The sequence below is a fragment of the Pieris brassicae genome, chromosome 12, assembly GCF_905147105.1.
Source record: "Pieris brassicae chromosome 12, ilPieBrab1.1, whole genome shotgun sequence".
NCBI lineage: Eukaryota > Metazoa > Arthropoda > Insecta > Lepidoptera > Pieridae > Pieris > Pieris brassicae.
This window is the reverse complement of record NC_059676.1, coordinates 3,232,353-3,251,818: the sequence shown is the minus strand read 5'-3', so window position 1 is coordinate 3,251,818 and position 19,466 is coordinate 3,232,353. Positions and strand designations below refer to the sequence as shown.

General features: G+C 32.0%; 2 protein-coding genes across 2 annotated transcripts; one reads left to right on the top strand and one right to left on the bottom strand.

Annotated features, from left to right (window-relative positions):
* Positions 1 to 1,432: 1,432 nt before the first annotated feature.
* LOC123717047 (growth factor receptor-bound protein 2) lies at positions 1,433 to 15,969 on the bottom strand. Its single transcript, XM_045672808.1, has 6 exons — positions 15,666 to 15,969; positions 15,483 to 15,580; positions 15,225 to 15,344; positions 9,422 to 9,587; positions 5,433 to 5,543; positions 1,433 to 5,253 (listed from the first exon to the last, which is right to left on the bottom strand). The coding sequence occupies exons 1-6, from the start codon at positions 15,741 to 15,743 to the stop codon at positions 5,191 to 5,193; spliced, it is 636 nt and encodes a 211-aa protein (XP_045528764.1). The 5' UTR covers positions 15,744 to 15,969; the 3' UTR covers positions 1,433 to 5,190.
* Positions 15,970 to 16,373: 404 nt separating this feature from the next.
* On the top strand, positions 16,374 to 19,355 carry LOC123717410 (40S ribosomal protein SA). The gene is made up of 7 exons (XM_045673393.1): positions 16,374 to 16,481; positions 16,669 to 16,796; positions 16,984 to 17,217; positions 17,688 to 17,852; positions 18,154 to 18,315; positions 18,703 to 18,852; positions 19,226 to 19,355. The coding sequence occupies exons 2-7, from the start codon at positions 16,698 to 16,700 to the stop codon at positions 19,316 to 19,318; spliced, it is 903 nt and encodes a 300-aa protein (XP_045529349.1). The 5' UTR covers positions 16,374 to 16,481; positions 16,669 to 16,697; the 3' UTR covers positions 19,319 to 19,355.
* Positions 19,356 to 19,466: the final 111 nt, after the last annotated feature.

Genomic DNA, 19,466 nt, shown 5'->3' with positions numbered 1-19,466 from the left:
AAAACAGAATGCCAATGGAAGGTGCAGAGCACGGGCGTTGATGTTGCAAATGAAACACAAAGTACAATATTAAATTTATTAGTAAAAAATATTATACATCTTCCACAATATTGGAGAACATAACTTAATTGCATACAAAAACAGAATGCCAATGGAAGGTGCAGAGCACGGGCGTTGATGTTGCAAATGAAACACAAAGTACAATATTAAATTTATTAGTAAAAAATATTATACATCTTCCACAATATTGGAGAACATAACTTAATTGCATACAGAAACAGAATGCCAATGGAAGGTGCAGAGCACGGGCGTTGATGTTGCAAATGAAACACAAAGTACAATATTAAATTTATTAGTAAAAAATATTATACATCTTCCACAATATTGGAGAACATAACTTAATTGCATACAAAAACAGAATGCCAATGGAAGGTGCAGAGCACGGGCGTTGATGTTGCAAATGAAACACAAAGTACAATATTAAATTTATTAGTAAAAAATATTATACATCTTCCACAATATTGGAGAACATAACTTAATTGCATACAAAAACAGAATGCCAATGGAAGGTGCAGAGCACGGGCGTTGATGTTGCAAATGAAACACAAAGTACAATATTAAATTTATTAGTAAAAAATATTATACATCTTCCACAATATTGGAGAACATAACTTAATTGCATACAAAAACAGAATGCCAATGGAAGGTGCAGAGCACGGGCGTTGATGTTGCAAATGAAACACAAAGTACAATATTAAATTTATTAGTAAAAAATATTATACATCTTCCACAATATTGGAGAACATAACTTAATTGCATACAAAAACAGAATGCCAATGGAAGGTGCAGAGCACGGGCGTTGATGTTGCAAATGAAACACAAAGTACAATATTAAATTTATTAGTAAAAAATATTATACATCTTCCACAATATTGGAGAACATAACTTAATTGCATACAAAAACAGAATGCCAATGGAAGGTGCAGAGCACGGGCGTTGATGTTGCAAATGAAACACAAAGTACAATATTAAATTTATTAGTAAAAAATATTATACATCTTCCACAATATTGGAGAACATAACTTAATTGCATACAAAAACAGAATGCCAATGGAAGGTGCAGAGCACGGGCGTTGATGTTGCAAATGAAACACAAAGTACAATATTAAATTTATTAGTAAAAAATATTATACATCTTCCACAATATTGGAGAACATAACTTAATTGCATACAAAAACAGAATGCCAATGGAAGGTGCAGAGCACGGGCGTTGATGTTGCAAATGAAACACAAAGTACAATATTAAATTTATTAGTAAAAAATATTATACATCTTCCACAATATTGGAGAACATAACTTAATTGCATACAGAAACAGAATGCCAATGGAAGGTGCAGAGCACGGGCGTTGATGTTGCAAATGAAACACAAAGTACAATATTAAATTTATTAGTAAAAAATATTATACATCTTCCACAATATTGGAGAACATAACTTAATTGCATACAAAAACAGAATGCCAATGGAAGGTGCAGAGCACGGGCGTTGATGTTGCAAATGAAACACAAAGTACAATATTAAATTTATTAGTAAAAAATATTATACATCTTCCACAATATTGGAGAACATAACTTAATTGCATACAAAAACAGAATGCCAATGGAAGGTGCAGAGCACGGGCGTTGATGTTGCAAATGAAACACAAAGTACAATATTAAATTTATTAGTAAAAAATATTATACATCTTCCACAATATTGGAGAACATAACTTAATTGCATACAAAAACAGAATGCCAATGGAAGGTGCAGAGCACGGGCGTTGATGTTGCAAATGAAACACAAAGTACAATATTAAATTTATTAGTAAAAAATATTATACATCTTCCACAATATTGGAGAACATAACTTAATTGCATACAAAAACAGAATGCCAATGGAAGGTGCAGAGCACGGGCGTTGATGTTGCAAATGAAACACAAAGTACAATATTAAATTTATTAGTAAAAAATATTATACATCTTCCACAATATTGGAGAACATAACTTAATTGCATACAAAAACAGAATGCCAATGGAAGGTGCAGAGCACGGGCGTTGATGTTGCAAATGAAACACAAAGTACAATATTAAATTTATTAGTAAAAAATATTATACATCTTCCACAATATTGGAGAACATAACTTAATTGCATACAAAAACAGAATGCCAATGGAAGGTGCAGAGCACGGGCGTTGATGTTGCAAATGAAACACAAAGTACAATATTAAATTTATTAGTAAAAAATATTATACATCTTCCACAATATTGGAGAACATAACTTAATTGCATACAAAAACAGAATGCCAATGGAAGGTGCAGAGCACGGGCGTTGATGTTGCAAATGAAACACAAAGTACAATATTAAATTTATTAGTAAAAAATATTATACATCTTCCACAATATTGGAGAATCATAACTTAATTATTTAAATATTTGATTATCATAGATTAGAGCACTTCCGATTTATTAAAACATGTCATCTTACGTCTACAGCGAGAAGCACAATATTATATAATATTGTTTAGCGTTTTACGATGGTTCACACCCCTTTTATAGAGTATGTTACAAAACAGTTAAACGCCTTAGAACATTTAGGATTACATCAATTTATTTAGAAGAAATTCTAACATTTACGCCGTGGTGATCCATCTCTAAAATTCTATCAATCTCGATAAATATTAATTTCGGATACATTACAATAACAAAAATAAAATATCTACATTGAATTAACGAGCTCTCAAAGTTATTAATTTTCAAAGTCTTGACTACATACGCTAACTAAGTACAGTAGCACGTGTGCCACTTCATACACGTCGTATTCAATGCTGTAGTGTCTATGACTACAACGTCTTAGTTAAAATTTATATTTAGGTTAAAATTTGAAATATTAATTGATATTACTTATAGATAACACTAACGGGTAACGAAATCGTCGTACATCGAAAGCTATAAGCGCGATGCAATATAAAAAGTTGTCTAAAACGCTCGCTGTACATCAAAAAGTTCACTCGTATAAAACCGGGCACACGAATAATATGGACAAATTTGTGCGAAACAAACCCGCCGCGGCCTAAGCTAAGGGAAGCTTCAGACAGAAAACCGTTTCCTAATACTAAACTGGATTATTATTTGTATACCTTTATCAAAGTAAAAACCGCGAACTTACCTAACTAATGTGGAGTGGTAAATATTCCATGAGCATTACGCTATAAGGGGATAATGGTCATACTCAACATTTAGAAACATACTCTCATAGAGTACCGTCTCTCTCCCACATACTGACGAACGCCACATGTGCGACAGAGACAGCGCTCTACAAATATATCGATTGCCTCTTTCCAAAGGCCCATATCGCCAAGGGGATAATCACAATGAATTCAGCGGAACAATTCAAAACTTTGATCCCACGCACTATTACTAAGCATATATATTTCAAAAACTAAAATAATATTCTGGCACGTAAGCTGACGCATTATTACTAATGACTGTCGAATCCAACCGAAAGTTCGGTCGCTCTTAGATGTGACGAGATAAATTCGTAAAAAAATTTTGTACTACCAGAAATTTTGATATCAACGCCGATAAATTGCGAAACTATGACATGAAGCACCATAAAACATCAAATACGACAGCTTGATAATATAAACCGCAGCTATTTACAAGCTCTGCTAATAAAATCCAATTCTCTCGCTCCTACCATATGACAATTTATATTTGAAAATTATGTAACAATTCCTTAGATAGCCAAAAACTTGAATATTAATCAAAATGGAAATCAATTTAACCTTTACCATAAGTCTTTCATTATACTCGCTATTACCTCATTTATGACTTCCTACTAATCGTCTCCTTCTCTCTAATTGAGTAAACGCTATGTTGAAAAGTGACAAAGACAAATGTTCGAGTCTGACTATAAATGTACAATATTTTGATAAATATTAAAGAATTTGGCTCAATGTCCAATTCAAACGCTTCAATCTCTATAGGAGCGAGTTACTTTCCCATAACATTAATCTAACGCACATACCATGGCACTAGTAATACACACAAATTCTGAGGCCTTATGATATCTTGTTTAATATACATTTTTAATACAAATGAGCTAAAAGCAATTTAGCAATATTAAAATTTACGTCCGAGTGTATTTCTAGTATCCACGTCGTCATTCGCCAATCACACAGCCCCATAATTGGGTTTTCAACGCCATTTTTATATATTTCAACAACGTCCTCCGCCTAGAAGACTCGATTGGTGATTTAGATGATAAGAATGATAATGTATTCGCACAAGCATGGATAATCAATCTTTTTATTTGCACTTGGCTTATCGATTTTCTCATATTGTGCAATCCGGCTCGAAGGACCATTGTGTAAATATAAAGATTGATTTAGTAGGGTTTATATTAGCAAGATGTGACGATAGTCCAAGCAACTGATCGTACTTATCTGCCTGTGTATAACAATAAAACTAGATTTATAGCTTTTAATTCAAACGCAATATACTTAGATAACAGTTAGTATTATTTAACCTTGCTAGTTTTTGATTTGTATATTTATACAAATCGTATACTATTTCAAATTATAGAGAGTGAAATAATGCATTCCACAGCTAGCAATTTCCGTTTAATAAATTACAATCAGTTGCTTGTCACTGCATATAGAATTAAGAAAATACATACAAGCTAACTTGTACTACCGAAGCGTCACAATTGGACTACCAAAATTAATTCCTTTGATAATTGTTTAAAACCAATATTCTATACTAAACCGATTAAAACCTATCAATAATAAACTTATAAAATGTAATTATATATAGAAATTACATATAAAATCCGTTAAAATATAAAAGTTGCTGTGACGCTCCGTTGGTGGATATTTCCGTAATAGGATTCGACGTCTCATTCTAGCAGGTAATGCTCGAAGAAGACAGCATGCACTTTTAGTGTGAAGGATGATGCAAATTTTCCCGCAAGCGATAAAATCTAAAACCGCACAGTCACATAGCCAATCAACCGCGATTGTATTAGTTTGTATGGACCTTGTATGTCACGCGATTTTACTATCGTTTGCGGGATCAGCAATTTCAAATGTTTAGAGTGAAGGTGGCGCGAGCATAATGGGTATAGGGAGGCGGAGGGTGTGTTGGTCTGTGAGCTATGAGTGATATGCCGTCACATACGACGCTGGGAAAAGACCGCGCCGGTGTGCTATCTCGCCCTGAAATTAAAAAAATAATATTGAATAAAATGCTTTTGCTAAGACAAATGTCTAGGTTGGTACAACTGTCAATATTTTATTTGTAATCTTAAATGATATGGGAAAATTTAAAATACACTGGCATACATTACGAGCAAAAATTTACGTAAGAAAAGGGTTAAGGGGCATAAAGTTCTTACCTGCCACCAGTGCTGGTCTGAGCGGTCAAGTACAGTGATGACATCGCCCCGTCTGAACTCCAACTCGCCAGCCTCTTGGGGTGTAAAGTCGTACAGCGCCTGTACCAGCATCTGAAATATTTGTTTTATTTTTGAACAATCTGTATTTTTGTGTTGATTATTTTTTTAGATCTTTAGTTTAAGGTAATTGATTGAGTGGCTCTTCAGGAGATAAACCCCTTCGGGTGGCGCTACTTTTAAGGCCTGGCCTTAGATTTCTGTATTTATGTTTCGTGTACATTTGTTTTTTTCTTCTTTCAGTTACGATGTTTTCCTTCCAGCCAGTGTTAATTACGCACATAGATAATATGTCTATGGCAGTAATAGGCAGATAAGAGTATATGCATCATTTTGCACAGACTGGCTTCTAACTAACGACCTAACTGCTTAAACAATAAATACAAAAGACATTTTAGTAGTAATCAGTTTTTTATGCGTCAAAATTAACAAAGAATACCGCTTACGCTTACGCCGCCACAATACGCAAAAAAATGATCCACGTAATCTTGTAAAGGTTTTACACGCACTATTATGTTGCATAACGCATTTCGACAATTCTAATTCATCTCAATTCTATCAGACAGAATCCGTACGAAAGAAAACCAAAGTAGTGAGAGCACTAAGAAATGTTGTATAACGTAATAAATGTACTTCTCGATAGATCACAGTATTCGAACGTTGCTAAAAATAGCTTACAATAGCTTAGGTGTTATCCATACTAGAACCACAAATAATTAAATAGTTACATTTAATTTCAATATAACATGAATTATTTTAACTTAAACGAATGTAAACACTGTATTATTTACTTAGCGATTGAATTACACTCGTTTGGAGTAATTTCAATGACTTCTTTAATGAAAACAAAAATGGAGACAATACTATGTTTTGTTTGTAACAATTATAGCATCCGACGGCAATTCAAAGCCCCCCGTGGTTCGAAAACATAAGTAGGTGAGCGTTATCGTGTTCGCCCACTCGTCCGCTAGTAAATACATATTTATGATTGTATACTATGTTATTGTAACTTTCTTTACTCTTTTATTCCAAATATGTTTTATTAGACAACATAGTCTAACTGGGAATTGCGCTCAGATTGCATCTGTTTCTTCGATCATACATATTTATTTTTTGTCATTGATTTTTGGGCTTAAGACTAGCTGATTTACTTAAGAAGTTTCCATGGAGCCAATGCTTATTGCGCAGAGGAAACCTAATTCCATTGGTACATCTACTTCCTATAAAGAAAAGTAAATGACCACGAAACCGATACAGAAATGGTTGTAGCGTCACTGGGTTTTGTTACATTGTTCGTTACTTGACAAAATAAGAATTCCTTTAATATATCATCAACTCTGTGTTAAATAATAATAAATGCTAGGGCCTCTGGTGGTAATTTGATATATGCATACAATACGATCTATTTCTGTGACGTTATCAGGGTCACGCACGCCGCACTATTTACACACCCGTTGCTACGGATAAACAGTTTCAAATAGTCGTCCATATGTCGTGTAGGGCTGTCATATGGACCAAAATATTCATATTTCGTACCTATCCACAATTTAGTGTTAACTGTGGATAGTTACGTAACCTATACTCAATTAACATTAACACGAAATATATAAATGAGGTAGGTCTTTGAACTGTGTACTTGGAACTAGTCTCGCCGTGTTTGATGAATGTTTAATTACGTGATACGCTTTGTACGTGCGAATAACACGAATTATCTATTATATGGGCATTCTAATAAGCATATCCTAGAACCTAGTATCTCAGAGGTAGCAGACTGATGAACTATTAAAATTATTAATTTGCTTAACAGTTGGAATTGAATAATTCTGTGTTGGGTTAATAAATTGAGGAAAGCTATATGTCTTAAAATCACGACCTAATTTACCTAAGTAAACCGCGGAACACTTCTTCTTCTTCACTAAAATTGAACAGAAAATTTTAATTTAAACTTTAACTGGAAGAACTCCTCCCGTAAAACAGTCTTCACTTTAAAGCAATTTGGAACAGTTTGAATATTTCATTATCCACAAATCGAGAGTTAAGTAATTTGTAATATTTGATGTTGACAACCCTATTACTAATGAAAACAGTACGCTTGATGGGACTTTCCCCTGTTTGTTGTAATTAATTGAGAGTTTACTTTGTCGATAGCGTTCGGGACTAATTTGATTTATTTATAACGATTCCTTTTAATTATCGAAACGAATGAGGTTTTCGGTAATTTCTTCGAAATTGTAGTATGCTTAGGTATACACAGTATATCAATATCTTTTTATTTTAGAAAACAAGTTGGAAATTAAAAATATTCTGTGTAATTTTTTCATCTGTCTTTAATCGTAATTGCTGAGCGTGAGCTGTGTTGGCCTAGTGGCTTCAACTGACTCTCGTTCTTGAGGTCATAGGTTTGAACCCCGGCTATGCACCAATGGACTTTTTGTCTATTTTTGCGCATTTAACCTTCGCTCGAACGGTGAAGGAAAACATGGTGAGGAAACCGGCTTGCCGTAGACCCAAAGTCGACGGCGTATTTTTTTTATTTTCTTTAATTGTTATCTGTGATGGTTATAAAGAAATTCTGACATTTGATTTCGCGGAAAAACAATGATTTTGAAATATTAAATAGAGTAAAAACTAAAAATATATTTTTTACAGTAATTTATAAAAAATGTCTAGTAATTATAAAAATATATCAAAAGAAAGTACATTATCATACAGCTTTTAACATATTTACAATATTTCGCTGCGAGTAAATAGTTTAGTAGAACACGTATAAAAATTAAAAGGTCATTCACCTGCAAAGGTCACATCTCATCTTTGTTCCTTGGCGATATATTGTAATTGGTTAATTACGAAATATGAACTAGCTTACTTTACACGTATATTCACTAAAGTTCAACACAATTTTCTAATTATTTCAATAAAGCGATATATTCGCGTCATATTACAATAATTAGTATTTCTAATTCGTTATTATTTATGTATATTTAGAATTAAAACAATCGAACACTGCGTTGCTAGTACTATATTATATAGATATATAGCGATAGTTTTATTACAAAAACTATACTGAAGACTAGTTATTATGACGACCATTGTTAGAAGTTATTCACCTTATATTTTATATCTAATTCTTCTAAAATGTTATAACGTTAAAATAAAAATAACCCCCTATCAATTTTTAACGTAAACTAAAGGTTTTTTGAGACGGTGACATATATTTATACGCTGCTCTAACTATGAGATATATGGTTGAATTCTAGAGAAAAATTGTAGAGCTTGACTCTACAAAAATGACAGCGATTGCATACGTCTAACTTTTGTAATATATATATATAAACAAATCCCCCGTCGCATGCATTTGTCTGATCGCGTTAAATTGAAAGATACTATACGGAGTTTATTGACGTTTTCACCAGTATTAAGATTGATTAATGAGGAAGGTTTAGGTATATTATTTTACAAGGCTTACGGAATACCCGTACGAAGCTGGTCCGTAGTTCTTATGCGCTATATATGTTCCATACACAATAATTTACATAGTAAATATATATCCGATTATTATGTCTAGTCGAACATCGAACTCGAAAATTGTCTAAACAATACCCGTTTTGAGAGTTTACCATACAACTTTAACACAACGAAAAATTACGTTTTTGGCTTCGTGCTGAACAATGAGTATTAAGCTAGGTCATAGTTCAACTTATGTTCTCGGTAGGCCCGAGATAAAATTATCTCCATTATTTCAATTAGCTCGTTGATAGTACGACTTTAAATAGATTTAATTACTTTATATAAACTATTAAGAGAGATTTATCCCTTTTAAATGTAATAAAAAATTACGTGATAAATTAATATAAATTCAACTATAGAAACTTCTTGGACGTTCGCTTCTTCATGGTACCAATTATTTAATAGAAATTATTTTTAAAAAATACCTCTTCAGGCACAACATCTCTAAGTTTAACGTCTTGCAGGCGGCTGACTGAGGCGGTGCGATGGTAGTCGACTAATTCATTGAGCGAGTTGAACTTCACAACCCATAAGAAGAATTTGCTTGACGCGTCCCTTAGTACTTTGAAATGTTGGACACCATCGGGACACCTGTAAGAAAGAAGATTACTGGTCATCCTTTGCAGTTATTTAATAAGTATTTTCATAGTTATACGTGCAAGTGTTTTGCTTTATTGTTTGTTAAAAATACACAATATACTAAAAAAAATATAAAGTATTTCCAGCAGTATAACGATCCAATTTACTTATACTGCACGCAATACTTTGCATACAAAAGTAAATAATTCCGTGTGGAGTTAAGGAATATCTTCTAACAAATATTTTAAGGCGAGACTGGCGCGACGTACCAGGAATGCAGAAAACAATGGTAGTTGAATGAAATGCTAATGTTAGTGATTCCATGTACTATTTCATACTTTATTATTCAAAAACGTACATCGGTTAGATCCAAGTACTGATCTCATGAAAATTAATGATTACTTCCTTCTTGAACTGAGAACAAATTCGATTTTTATGTTTACAAGATGTTAAGCCTCCGACTTCCTTCAATCTACCATTTTAATAGAAACCGAAATTGTTTTATTTTACCACGTAATTAAGTATAATTAAAATGTATATCCGTAGAATTACTCGAGTCATTACGGCATCTTGACAGCTCACTAACTACTACCTACTAGATACTTATAATACGAAATAAAATGAAATGCAAAAGATTACATTACAATTTTCATATGGAGAAATCGAATTAGTTTTATTACCACGTAAGTCCTCATGTATATTCGTAGAACTACTAGGCTCATGACGTCAACTTAACAGCTCACTAACAACTAGATACTATATAATACGAAAAGAATAAAATGCAAAAGATTACATTACAATTTTCATATGAAATATTTGTCCTAATTTGGGTTTGGAATACGAACATAATTTCTGGAGGTTTAAATACGTCGTAATAGCTTTAGTACGACAATAAACACATAAAACTTCCGTTAACTATATTAGATTAAGATCAATAAATAGCCTGCTGTGTAGCCTTCTTCAACATAATTAACGGACGGGATAACGTTTTATGATTATAACTATAAATTAAGTCTATACCTAACAAGAACAGTGTTAGTCCAGAGGCAAGGCTGATATCTTTAAAGACCAATGATCAAAACCAAGGTTTGAGTGCCACTTCTTTTAAAATTGCAATGATGAGATCCCGAAAGGATTTTATCTAGGAAAGACTTTTCAGAGACAAGTGTACTCTCTCAACGATTCATATAACAATATTTTTCTTTAATTCTAATTGTAGCCAGGTATCTTTTACCGGCCCCGCTAGAATGTGAGAACTACCCCGAAGCCTCTAACGCGGCGTAGTAACTACCGGAGGTGGTTTTAGTCGGTATTGCTCAGCTTGTCTCAGTCTCTGACTAGTAGACCCTGGTGTGGTTCGAATCTCACATACCCTACTACTTTCGGGCATAGGCAAAATAAAAGTACCTATTTTAAATATTAGAATAAAATACGAGTACTACACTATTATATACAACACGATAAAATCTTCGTAAGGGGATAAAAGCACGATTTCATTAGATTATTTACGAAAAAATACGATTTTTCAAGAGACTTCTGTCGCGGACTACTCCTGAAAAACACTAAAATTTTCGGGTTTTATAAAAAATGCATAAATGAAGTTTTATTTAAATAATAAACTTCTATTGTACTGCTGTAGACGATTATATAATAAGTAATATTTTTCCTAATTTATTTATTAACAATATTATTGTGACACGAGAGTATAGACAAATATTTACATACTACATTAATAATTAATAACAATTTGGAGTTTATGGAGACTAGAATATAGGCAAACAATGTAAAGCAAATTAAGGTACGGCAGTATCCTACGCAATTCGTAAGTAATTTCTCAGAAGTTCTAAATATAGATGCGGGAAATTAACAATAATTTATTTTTATTACAGACGGGCTCGTTTTTCCCGTCTTTATGAATTATTACGCTCTTGATGGACTCAAGTAAAATTGGTTCAATTCTACGAAGGACAGTTGGCACCACATAGTAATAATATTAATAATAAACACGTGTAAAATAAAAGTAGTCAATGAACGTAAAAGGACGGTATTACTTGAGCAGTTTCTTCAAGACAATTAAGATCTTAGTTCAGCGATCATACCAACTAAGGTAATCAGTTAATCTGAGCATACATTACAAAAAACAGTATTGTGTAATTACTGGTATTAAAATAATCTAGTAAATAATTTTTATCTCGCTACTCTATGGAATTTAATATCATCAGGCTATTTGTTTGCGGTCAGTTCCTGATTAAGCATACTGTATTATTTACTTTATCACATTATTTTTATATGCCGTTGATACAGGCCGTCATAGTACCATAACTGACACATAGATTTTCGTGCATTGCAATAATCGCATTTTTCATAGTTCGTTTATGGAACTTGGAAAATACGTGCGGTTATTAATTTAACATAATTGTAAATAGAGAAACAATATGAAAGAGTTATATCTTAAAGCGGACCATACAAATACTAGAACTAACCTTAATAATTTTAAGAAATGTAAACTAAACTATTGTAAAGATTCCTCAATAAAGCTTTAATAATAATAGAAACACTAACATCAATTTAAAGGCAATGTCTACGTAGAATCAATATCAAGAATTTTTCTTTATTTTCTTCATATTTAAGAATCTCGATAAAAAAGAAGTAATAAATACGCTACATATCTATAATCTTTATTAAAACTTACAAGTATCTGGTTTAAAATACAATTAATGAATTCTCAGTGCATATATACATACATATATGAAAACTATTAACCATATTATATAGGCTGATGTGGGCTTATCAGCTAATAGTTTTTAATTTAAAAATCTTAATTACAAGTTACAACCTTGATCCTTTATAGTTAGTGACAGTTAAGCAAATTTAATTAAATACATTAATCACGAAGGCTCCAAAATATAATAAATATGAATCACCGATAGATGAGAACTGGTTTCAGGTCGAGCTGATTCATACTTTACGATACCGAACAAGTTTCAAATACACGCTAGGAAATCGTATGAAAAACTTATCTAACTATATACGTACGAGAAAATGTTTTAAATTCTTGTAATAGCGACGATAACTGAGAGTTTCTATCAAATTCATTAATTTCCTATGTTAGCCTATTCAGAATTAAATATTTAAATATATTACTTAGGGATAATGTAGCATTACAATCTAATAAATTTAAAATTCGGTCCAGTAGTTAATGAATTTATGCGTTCGAAACATACAAAAATACGATCTCTGTTTATAATATTAGTGGAGATTTAATTTTTATACAGAATTAACATTCAGGCTATGCTGCATATAAAGCGATAAAAGTAATTTTTTTAGTATGAAAGGTTACGTTGTAAAACAATGGGAATTTATCATGTTCCGCTTATTCACATTTAAACGGTAAATAAAACATATAGAAACATTTTCAACATAATATCTTGAAGAGCAACAAAAAGTGAGACAACTAAGAAAACTTTCTCCAATTTAAGGTTTTCTTAATGTTAATGAGAGTCATATGTAGTGGTTAAAGTATGATTACGACTACAACGTATTTTATAATCACATTTCCGAGTTGAAAGTGTTCGAAATTTATATTTCAATATTAACTATTAGTATTCATTTCTCCTGATTACACTAAACGAAATATATTTTAGTTTTAATTGATAATTCATGTTAGTGTAATTTAACGTAGTTACATACGTAAATCTTTTTAAACGGATATAAACGTTAATTCATTACATAATTTAATCTACTCGACAATCGTGGTCAGCCAGATACTGCCACATCATTGACGATTGCTTCAAACATCAACTTCATTTTTCCAAAGACACCGAGTAAAAATAATATATAATAACAGATTTCACATTCGAATTACCAGAAATATGCCTAACTATATAGTATTCATTATCTACTGGAATGTGGTTCAAATAGTTTGTTTATGCGACGTTTTGAAGTCGAGAGTATGACTCACGTCGAGGCGCTAGTCATTTTTTTATTTACCAATTTAACTCCGAACGGAATTGATTGCAGACTTGACGCACGTATGGGTAAAAAGAAGGTTGATTACACAGAATACGTCATATACACTAGGTATGAAATCAATTTTATATACATAACGAACGTCACACGTACGTTTGCCGTCAACAATAACCTACGACGGTCAATTTAGCTAAATTACAGTAATAATAATTCTTAAAGAATAGTATACATTGAGTTTATTTGGTTTATATAACAGTTAGGTGCATTCTTTCTGAATTTTCTCTTGACTGGAACAATGGACATTGCAATCTAACCTATTCTATATACATCTATTTTAAACCTAAGAAGTATTTTAAGTCTGGCCTAAAGTACTCAGTAGCATATCTAAGAAATAAACATAAAAAGTATCCAACAACACTATTAACAAGAAGACTTTTTATTCCTACAAATTTTGGTAATATATTTTATCTCATACAACATTTTAAGCATTTATCAATAGTCAAGCGCTTGATTTATGGGCTTTTAACATGAAGTACTCTATACAATAATAGTTTCCCTTTAGAAGGCCTAAAAGTATGTTCTTATGTGGAAACATTGTGTTTTCAACAAGTTGTTTGGAAACTTTCTGACAAGGAAAGCGATAGTAAAACAGGTCCCCATGCTCCATTTATAGTTATTCATGGTAGAGATATCCATAAATTGGGTTATTGCCATATTGGACACAAGGAATGACAACATATACTACATAACTATATAACTGTTTGAAAAATATTCATTATTCTAAGAAACTTTCTATTTAGACTTGATGTGTTTAATATCTTTGATACTGGAAATTAATTAATTAATTAATATTGTGACCTAAAATTGCTAAGTTTGAGATACAGGCCTGGGATATAGCTTACTAATTTCATAACATCTATGAAGAATAAAAATAATATAAATGACTATAAGATTATTAAGATATCTAAATTTTTTAATAAGATTTTAAATTTTTATTACTTTTGGACAAAAATTAATTTTATTATATTTATATGACAAGTGAAAACTGATACCCAAATACTCAATGTTAGTAACAATGTTAGGATACTATAGATAAAGCTTACTTTACCAATTTAGTTATTAAGTCTAGATGTATAAGTTGTAATCATGTTAAGACAAATCAATCTTATTTATATATTTTACATAGTCTTGTAGTTTGTAAAGTTTTTAATGAAAGAGAGAAGAAAAACATAAGAAAATCTGTACTAAAGTATTATTCCTAAAGCATGTTTGTCTTCTAAATAACCATAATAAATGTAAGTTTACTCAAATTTGAATGGTGGTGTTTTTTTCTCTAGCTAAAGTATCTTAATACAATAAAGTCTATAATCTACTAGATTTCTTAGTTTCTTTCTTAGAGAGATCTTAGTATATAGGTATAATAGCTATATATAGAGCTACTTATAAAAATTAATAAAAAGTTTAAAACATTTTACAATTAAAAGGGTACTAATTATTAAGCGCTTTTGTTCAAAACAAACTACTTACATTTAAATTTTATTTAGACTGTTTTGATTATAGTTTTTCAAACGCCCTATTTTGACGACTTTAAATATTTTTTGATTAAGATTTTTACTTCGGATATACTAATACAACATACCTATATAAATTATACACAACATTAATATAGAAACCACTTACTTCACTGATAATGAAAAATCTCCAGGACTTGATTGGCTAATCCTTATAAGGAATCCTCCTTCTGGTTTATTTGCTAAAAGCTTTTCAGCATCTGCTCTTGTTATCCTACCATAATACCAACTAAAAACAATTTCTGTCATGTTAAATGTTATTCAAGAAACAATTTTAATATCTAACAAAATCTTTACAGAACAATTTTCAAGAACCATAAAAGTAATTATATTATTTGCAATGTGTAATAGGTAACCTTGAGCTTACCTGTGGTTTTTCATTTGAATATAATTACTAGGAATAAGACCCTCCTTTCCATCTAATTCGGCTCTATACCAATTCATATCATCCTCCATATTAAGTATCTGCAAAAGCAATATGTATGAAAGAGTATCGTTACTCTACACATTCGTACTGCAATTACCGAACTTTGTACATTAGAAAACTTACTTTGAGAACCTGGTTTTTCCTGAAACTGAGTTCATCATCCGCAGTAGCAGTGAAATCGTGTTTTGCTATAGCCTCCATGTTCAAATTAGGCACTTCACTCTAATGTCACTGATTACTAAAATAACTCACGAAGTACACAAATTTATGACTGTTTCTGGAGCAAAAACGAAAGAATAATAGTTATGCATATATTGATTACTTGAAACAATCAGTCATTATCCACAAAAAGTTCCAATTTTGCAAATATTAATTTATTCTGATCTTACAGAACAGAGTACAGAAATTAGTTTTCTAACACTGATGTTGCCACATGGTAAAATATTTAATTGTAATTTTCTATGTTGTTTCTTACCATTTGCCAAAAGAATAACGCCACAGTTAAAAAATATAATTTAAGAAGTAACACTTTTAACTAATTATCTTATTAAATTCAATTAATATATCGATATTCTTCTTATTCCTATTCAAATCTCTAGTATGAAGCAAAGTATTAAATTATATTTAATCCAAAATAAAACCAGACAGTCTTTAGTGTAATTTACAAGAAACCGGCCTTAGACAGTGTCGCCAATATATGAAAATATTATTATTATTATATGTTAACAATTTTTTCTTAAGTTTTCCTAACTTAAATTATCGTAAATAATAAAAACGCTTTTTCTTGTTCTCCGTTAGATAAAACTATATTTTATCCTTTTGACACTAGACAGTATCATAATTTTATGTATGTGTCATTGTCATATTTACACAGGTGATCTTTCAATGGAACTTTGACAATTCTTTTAAATCCAATCGCCTCCCAGTGGCATTATACGCGTGAGTATTTTTCGAAATCCATAGTTATTTTGGAAATCTTTAACGATTTTGTGTTAAAAATGACAAATACAATAAAGGACGAGTTGTTAGTATTTAATACATGTAGTAGTTTTTTAGATTTTCCATATATGTATCTTTTTGTGGCCGGGTAATAACAGTCAGTATAACACTTGTGTTTATTTTCCAGGTTTAGTCGTTACTCAAATAAACGCAACGATGTCGGGAGGATTAGATAACTTAGCCCTCAACGAGGAAGATGTAACCAAAATGCTTGCAGCGACAACCCACCTTGGGTCTGAAAATGTTCACTTCCAGGTACTTAACCTCAATCTTTTATCGAAACGAATAAACCATAATTTCCATAATATGATGACAAGAGAATCCGTTCCATTTTAAATCTGAATATCTTTGAAGATCAATTCTCCCAACTGACGACCAAATTACAGCATAATAATTAATCTTGAGCCTCGCAATCTGTTGATGTTGTAAATTTTTATTGTAGATGGAAACATATGTGTACAAGCGTCGTGCAGATGGCACTCACGTAATTAACTTACGTCGCACGTGGGAGAAATTGGTTTTGGCGGCCAGAGCAGTTGTTGCAATTGAAAACCCAGCTGATGTATTCGTCATCTCATCACGTCCATTTGGACAGAGAGCTGTATTGAAGTTTGCCGCACACACTGGAGCTACACCTATTGCTGGACGTTTTACACCTGGTGCCTTTACTAACCAGGTAATTTGGCGTAAGAAAATAGCCATATTAATTATAAGTACAAATTTATTGTGCCATTAAGTTTGGCTTTGTGGAATTTATCAATTTAATAAATTAATTTCATATTTTATTACATTTTCAAGCAATGTATATTGATTTAGAACTTAAACAAACTATCAAGATATTTTTTTTTAGAAAGTCAGTCTTTATTTTCCAAAGCCAAATACCACTTACAAATCTTCATATGTGACATAATAATTGGGATTTGTGACACAACTAATTGCTAAATATTGCATTTGGTGGTAACATAATTAGAGAATTTATTTAAAATTTGAATGAATTATTTTAAGCCACTTTCCATGATGATAACTTTAACTAAGGAACCACTGACTGCACTTGCAGGAATGATTATAGTGTTATCTGATTTTTCTAAAATAAACTAAATCCAGGATATATTTTAGAGTATTTTATTGATAGCTTATTTGTTATAGATTCAAGCTGCCTTCAGGGAGCCCCGCCTTCTTATAGTGCTTGATCCAGCACAGGACCACCAACCCATTACTGAGGCTTCATACGTCAACATTCCCGTTATTGCTCTGTGCAACACAGACTCACCATTGAGATTTGTCGACATTGCTATCCCATGCAACACCAAGGTATTTTTATTAAATATGCAACAATTAAGAATAACTAATAAAATAATCCAAAAATTGTGATTGTAAGTAGTGTACTACTAGGCGGCTATTTTTATTGACCACCCAAATAGCACCCTTAGCACTTGGTATCATACATGTTATATGTTAATTGCCTTTACATGTGTTCTTTTTTTTATTAAACAAATTATATTAGTTTTATTATTTTTACAGAATTTTATTCTTTTTACGGGAAAAATAAGTATTTTAGAAGAAAAGATCCCAATTTGACCAATTTAATCTAAGAAGAATTTATATATTTCAGTCATCCCACTCTATTGGTCTGATGTGGTGGCTTCTCGCCCGAGAGGTCCTGCGTCTTCGTGGAGTTCTCGCCCGTGACCAACGCTGGGATGTAGTAGTCGACCTCTTCTTCTACCGTGACCCAGAAGAGAGCGAGAAGGAAGAACAACAGGCAAAGGAACAGGTATCTGAATCTTTTGAAACTTATAGTCAATTGCCATAGGGGTCTGGAATGTTCCAATGGGTTAGAGAGCCAGCGGAGTGTGTGTGAGTATGTGTGTGTAATTTTGCATGATGCCCTAACTTCGTAAATTGGTTGTTTGAACATAACATACCTGTGCCCTTCCCTTTTGAGAATTCTGAAGCATATATTGTGTGTGCCTTTGTGTCTCTGCTCACACTCTTGTGCACTACACAAAATCTACATACATTGCCAGTTGTCTCATTGGCTAAAACTGCATGGGGACCTTTATTATAAAGGTGAAATTTCTATATGTGAAACAACAAGAAAAGTTAAATACATTCTTGGCACATAAAACTTAATCTTACCATTTGTTTTATTTCATTTTAGGCTGTTGTTGCTGTTAAGCCAGAGGTCCCACCCCCGGTGCATGAAGATTGGATCGAGCCTGAACCAGTCACTTCATGGGCTGAGGAGTCTGCTCCAGTTGCTGCACCAGCTTTTGGCACACCGGCTGCTCAAGACGATTGGGCTGCTCAGGTATTTATTGCATCTATTGTTATACTATTGGACATACAACTAAGACATGTCTTATCGCTCCATGGATGTGTCATATTTCTATTGATTAAAATTGGGTATATTTCAACTTACGGAACAGTCGAGTTGTTACATCAAAGGTTCAGTAGTTTTTGTCACGCATTTATGGAGTGTGGGTAAATTTTCAATATTTGTATCTGGGTAAATAATGTTGACAGTTATATTTAAAGTTGGTTTTTAAGAAGATGAAGAAATGAATGAAAATGAAGAAAAAAACTTGTAGAAGGATCATTCAGGTTCAATTCTATTACACATTTTATTAATTCAGCATATTTGATATGTGTATAATATTTTTTTAAATAAAATTATTTTACAGGTACAAGAAGAGTTGGGCACCACCGCCGCGCCTGTGGTCGCTGCGCCTGCTCCATCTTGGGGAGGCTCTGCCCAAGGATGGGCCGCGTCGTAAACATTGTGTTTACAAATTAAAAATTTGAAAAACTAAATCTGTTGTTTACTTCATTCCCATTAAACTTGTTAAGTTTTAAACTGTTAAGATAATAATGAAGAATGTTGGTCACATTCTTGTTTTACGATGAAGATTCAGTATTTCTGAT